Consider the following 6015-nt stretch of genomic DNA (forward strand, 5'->3'; position numbering starts at 1 on the left):
ACCTCATATGAAGAACTCAGAAGTGGCTGTAGGAGTTTGCCATGTACACTAAAACACATGCTCTCACCACAAAAATATTCACTTTATCTGAGATTTGTGTTGTCAATAATATCCCGTTTATCTCAGCTGTAAAAATGGAGGTGGGTCATAAATCTGCCTGTGCATACTGCTCTTTTTTAAATGATCTTTTTTAAGGTTTTTACAGCTAAATAAAAATATGCAACTTCTCTGTAAGTGACTACATCTTATCTATAAGACAAAAAAGGTGTATGTAATGCAATTTAAACCTGCACAAAACAACCATAAAACAATAAATTATTTTAAACAGATTTCAGAAGACTTTGAATTTAGATGTTTTCATTGCTTTATTACACACAATCACATCTTGTCAGTTTGGTGCATTATTCTATATACTACTCATTTTTTAAATGATCAGATTATCTGGAGTAAACTATTTTAGAGTAACTATTTTATCAAACACTAAAAGAAAAAACAATTATTCTTATAATTGAAATGAATGAAACTGGAAAACAGTTTCTCAGTGTGAACATTAAGGGGTTAATGGAGCGAAGGTTAAAAACCCAAACCATTTGCTGTAATATGAGCAGTGTTCTCCCATAGGTTGGGAGGTTACAAACGCACCACTGGATAGGCTGCTTCCGAATGTTGTTAGGAAGAAGCCATCTGCTCCTGTTTATGGTCCATTAACCCTGCTACCCCTGAACAACCAGACTGCCCCCACAGCAACAGGTTTGAGGGGCTTGAGATCATGTTTGGTTGTCATTAATGTGGATGAAAAGATGACTGTTCATGTCATGTTTCTGCTTCAGTGTGTTTCCTAATTTGTATAATTACAGTAACAGCTACTGGAAAGTCCTTACCTTCCCAAAAGCCCATAGGCATACTGAGAATCTGCCAGCAGTAATGTGATCTCACCCTTCTGCATGGACATGACGCACTCCTCCAGAGCCTGCAGGTGTCAAGAAACACATTACTTCAAGAGTACTTATTGGGCATGTTTCATATGCAACTTTTTATATCATTTAACAAACACACATTCAAACTTATATTTGCATTATTCATTTTATTGTAATGTCTAAATAATTAGATGATAAAATTTAAGCATCTGAACCTGCTTTTATATTTAAACTCTGTCAATGCATAATTTTGATCCAAACCACATTATGTCAAGTTTATTGTCATGATTAGTTTAAATTTGTTGGTGAGACTCTGACCTTTATTGTTCCATCATGAGGTTGACAGTGATGTACAAAAAGATGGATTATCCTCTACTTCTCCATCTGCCTCAGCTGCACTTTAAAGTTAGTAAAACCCCAGAATGCAAACATGCAACTAAGATGCTGAACATGGCAAACTTACTTGCTAATCATCATGTTAGCACTGTGAGCGTGCTGATGTAGCATTTAGTCAGTTCAGAGAGTCACTATGTTTTTCTGCTCTATTTCTATTTGTCGCAGTGTGAGGCAATGCAAACACAAAGTGTGAGATTATTCAAGTACTCAATAATAAAACTGATGAACTAGTCAAAAGATTTGACCTGGTTTACATCTCCGTCTCCGATCACAAAGACAAGGTTGGAGTCCTTCTCCACCACGGTGCGGTCTTCCAGGACACCTTGCATCTTCACAGCGACCTCCTGACCCCAGGTGGAGTGTGGGACTTGCAAGTCTCCAAATTCCAGCACTTTCTTCCTCAGCAGTTGATCCTCTGTGTGAGGACATAGAAGATTATATGAGAAAGTCCAGTTTCACAAGAAAATGTCAGATAAGTAGGTTTGTCTACGTGTTTGGTAATGGTGTCACAATCCAGGACTGAACATTTTGATATGCCAACGTCAGTATGTGATAAGTTAAGAATGAGTAAACATTACTTACTGACTCTACTTAGGCTTGTTGCAAGTATACATTATGTAGCAAGAATTTTGGGTGGATATTAAACCTTAAAGTCATGTAGGTTGTGTCTCCATACAGATATAAGTGGAAATTGAAGTGGAAAACTTTGTGAAGGTACAGTTTTTTAAACCCTTGATGTGAAACTGGAATGCTTTGCACTGTGGACATATGCTGAGTTTCTATTATATGTTCGGAGGTGGGGTTAAGCAGGATTACTCTATAACCTGTGGGTAAACATGTGCTCCAATATGGCCGCATATTGTTCAAACATAAAATCAGCCAAATTTTCCATTTTAGTCGTAATGTTTTTTTTATTCAAACTTATAAGAAAAAGCTAAATTCATTAGAAATTAATATTTTATTCAAGGTTACCTATAAACAAAGTTTAACATAAGATGTTGCATCATCACCTGTGATGTTCTCCCAGTCTTCTGCCACAAACAGCTCCTCAAAAGGTTTGGAGGTCCACTCCTCCACAGCATATTCTGGAAAGAGAATCTCTGCCGAGCTGTCTCTTTCCAACACATCCTCTTCTGTTGACGGGTCTTGGAAACGTACCATCTTCCAACTGTTTGTTTTCCTCAGTTTCTTCTCTTCCTTGCATTTTGTTTCTTGAATCTCTTTCTCAGCATCAGGTGGGCTTTTTATCTCAGCCATTAAATTGCTCTCAGTTTCATCTTGGTCTGTCCTGCAGGATTCCCCACCTTCCTCTGCAGGCCCACATGGCGACTCATTCAGAGAGGTACTTTCAGCAAACTCAGAAATGTCCTCTCTTGCCTCTGTAGGTTCTGTAGACTCCACTGTGGGGTCATTCTGGTCTTCACAACATGGCTCTTTCTCCATTTCACTGCAGAGAGCGATGGATACCATCTGCATTAGTCCTCAAAAAGAGATGATCCTCTTTGCTCAGCCAATGATCCACTGAAGTGCGAGTTAGTAGTTCTGCCTGGCACCTACACTCTGACTACAAAAATATCTGGGTGGTGTAATATTTACAAAACTCCATTCTGTGTTTCAGTAAATCCAGCTCAGAATGCATCACTACCTGCTGCCTTCATTTATTATTTTTAAGCTTGTCCCAACTGCTGCTGTGTAGATTTTGCAGTTCTGTCACAACTAAGCCTAAACTTCTCCTCTCAATGGCTCATATCCATGTTAGTCTGCATAGTCCAGTAATATCAACGACAACAGAAGAAAAAAAAAGATCAATGTAAAAACCTGTGCAGCCCCACGACGCTCTAACAGCCAGCAGGCTGGTGGAGTGGCAATCTAAAGGATTAGAAGGGGAAAAACCTAATCTGGTAGAACGTCTGTAAGCTTCTTAATGACTTCACTGTTGTGCCCCATAACACAGTTTTGCAATATTGTGACATTCACCATTAAGATCTTAGAAGAGACAAGTCCTAATTTAGTTTTCTTTCTTTCGTTTTTTTTTCTCTCAAGATGCAGTGAGTTACAACATCCAGCAAACTGTAGAGATCAGATTATATTTTACATATGGACAGTTTGTTGCCTTTTGAAAACTAAGAAGTATTCAGTTTTCCAGTATAGTTTTTGTGATGCATGGTTTGCAATGCAAATTATAATTGTTTTTTAGCATATAATAATAGCATAATTTTTGCATCTTAGTCAGCCACTTGTGCCGTGTTGGTGTGTTTCAGAGTTAAATGGGGTAAAGGATTATTTCTGAAAGAGATTTGGAGTATTCCACAAATCAAAATAAAGTCCTGAGACAGTGTGCTTGTTCACTGAAGCTGTTATAATTAGAACAAGACTGTGCTAATGTGCATTAAGATGCTAAGAAACATTTAAGAAGCAGGGAAGTTTTATGTTGTTTAACACTAACTGAAAAATATATTTTTTCTGTTACTTGCCAGTATGACCATGTATAAAAATAAAAGATGTGATGCATTATAACTTGTATGTGCTCTCACATATGCGTAAAGAATATTTTCTCTCAGAATTAGTGACAGAAGAGACCAGTTTGTGGAGAAAAACTATGACATAGTTGCTGTCTGAAAGGGAAGGTTTTCCCTTTTTTGTGTGAATTAAAATTTCTTGTATTTAGGAGCATCCTTTGTTTTATTTTTGGTTCAGCATGTCAAGTGTTTTCATTGGATTATGGGTCTGGATTAAAGGCAGGACAGCTGATTGTTTATTTTTAAAAGGATCCCCATTAGTTGTCTCCAAAGTGGGGCGAGCTAGTCTTCCTTGGGGTCCATAAAAAAAAGATAAACTTTACAAGATAATCTAAAAGCAGTGAAACATTGAAGACATTATTATACCCATCTAAATTTATTAGAAAAAAGTTATTACATTCATCAGTATTACATACATTATTACATTCTGCTGAGCTGAGAACCAGGACTCTTTCACTGCCATGCTGTTACAGACACATGCAGATGTGGTTTTACACAGTCTTTCTGAAATAAGCAAGACATCTGAATGGAAACGGCCTAGGTCTTTATTCATATGCTGATGACACTCTGCTATATATTAGCACATTACATCCACCACCTCCCCACACTCTCCCTGGTCAACTACCTCCATGAAATAAAAGCCTGAATATCTGCCAATCTAAGCAGAATTTGTAGCTGAATTTGAGGACTTGTGGTGACAGAGTCTTAGCGTCACAGCCCCAACACTCATTACCCGCTGCTATAAAACTAGCCCCCATATCTGGACATTGAAAAAAATTCCTCAGCCACCATCTGTTCAGTACTGTTTGTAACATCATCAAATTCTTTGTTAATGGCTTTTCTGTGTCAGGGTCATTCATATTGTATTTTTATCATCATTTTAAAATCATATTTAATGTTAATTTTACCTTCAAAGATGCTGAAGTTGTGAATCACACTAAATGCACTATCCACATCCTCACCTTCAGAGTTGCTGGGTTTTGGGCTGAGCTCTTATTAAAAGAAAAAATCGTTTTTCTAGTGCAGAGGACATGTTTTCCATTACTTAAATAAATAAATAAAAACTCAAAGGTTAATCCTACATATACCAGCACAATGATTTTGTCTCAGTCCATCTTAAATTCACTTGAGCTTTTCATCTTCCATACAGTTAATGTCAGTCCGTGCAGTGATCAGTTTTCAACCACCCTCAATGCTTCAGTACAAATAAATCTTTATGAATATGCTGAAGATGAATAAATAATATTTCTTAATGTGTTATTGGACATTAAATTCAAAATAAGCATACATGAAAAATCTTTTCTCAGTCACAATTAAAAAGCTCTTTCTACAATTTTCAATTAAATAAGATTTAACTCATTTGCAAATCATTAGATTATTAACATTTGACACACCATCCCGACCTCTTTGGCATGGATTTACAGCTAACTGTAAGACTATCAGTACTCAAACATCTGCATTTTCAATATTGTAAATAAAAACAGCTGAACTGGTTGTGAGGCTGTCCTTTAATCGGCTATGAAAGTGAGTTTTCCATCAGGATTAAATTAATCCAAATTCCAGCTTGGAGATTTTCTCATCTTTTTAGTACTTGTTTTTAATTGTCCAACCAAAACACAATATTAATCCCTTCATTTCTTTTGAATTGGACAACATACTGGATTTATAATCTGGTATATATATATATATATATATATATATATATATATATATATATATATATATATATATATATGTGTGTGTGTGTGTGTGTGTGTGTGTGTGTGTGTGTGTGTGTGTGTGTGTGTGCTTTGTGTGTGGCACATATTCAAATGAGTTCTTTGTTTCTTTCCATCAATGAATAAGTGTATTTTTATGTTAACTAACTTTTAATTAATACATTTCTGTTAGGGCAGGTTTTTTAGTTCTGGTCCTTCAGAACTCTGCTCCATCACACCCAATTCAGATGAAGCAAATCTCAACAACTTTTTCTCAGGTTCTGCACAAACCTGTGAATGAGCCACTAATTTGGGCCAGGTAAGCGGTAACAAATCAATTATGGAGCTTTCATACACTGATAAACATTACCTGGTTACATCTCAGCTGTTTTTGTTTATTTTATCTGATAAACAAATAGTAATTTATAGTCATTTTTATTTTCACTTTTGGCCAGGGTTATTTTGATGGCCGTGTTTATGAATTTG

The 6015-nt window shown here is 36.3% G+C and overlaps 1 protein-coding gene across 1 annotated transcript in view; it reads right to left on the reverse strand.

Moving 5' to 3' along the window:
* fkbp16 (FKBP prolyl isomerase 16) overlaps window positions 1-2843 on the reverse strand; it is a 30614-nt gene extending 27771 nt beyond the window's left edge. Inside the window, exons 1-3 of the mRNA XM_041997865.1 lie at window positions 2324-2843; window positions 1559-1728; window positions 882-970 (exon numbers count right to left, since the gene is read on the reverse strand). Of these exons, the coding sequence (XP_041853799.1) occupies window positions 882-970; window positions 1559-1728; window positions 2324-2789 (725 nt within the window). The 5' untranslated portion in view covers window positions 2790-2843. The remainder of the gene's footprint in view (window positions 1-881; window positions 971-1558; window positions 1729-2323) is intronic.
* Window positions 2844-6015: the final 3172 nt, after the last annotated feature.

The sequence above is a fragment of the Melanotaenia boesemani genome, chromosome 10 (genome assembly GCF_017639745.1).
Source record: "Melanotaenia boesemani isolate fMelBoe1 chromosome 10, fMelBoe1.pri, whole genome shotgun sequence".
Taxonomy (NCBI): Eukaryota; Metazoa; Chordata; class Actinopteri; order Atheriniformes; family Melanotaeniidae; genus Melanotaenia; species Melanotaenia boesemani.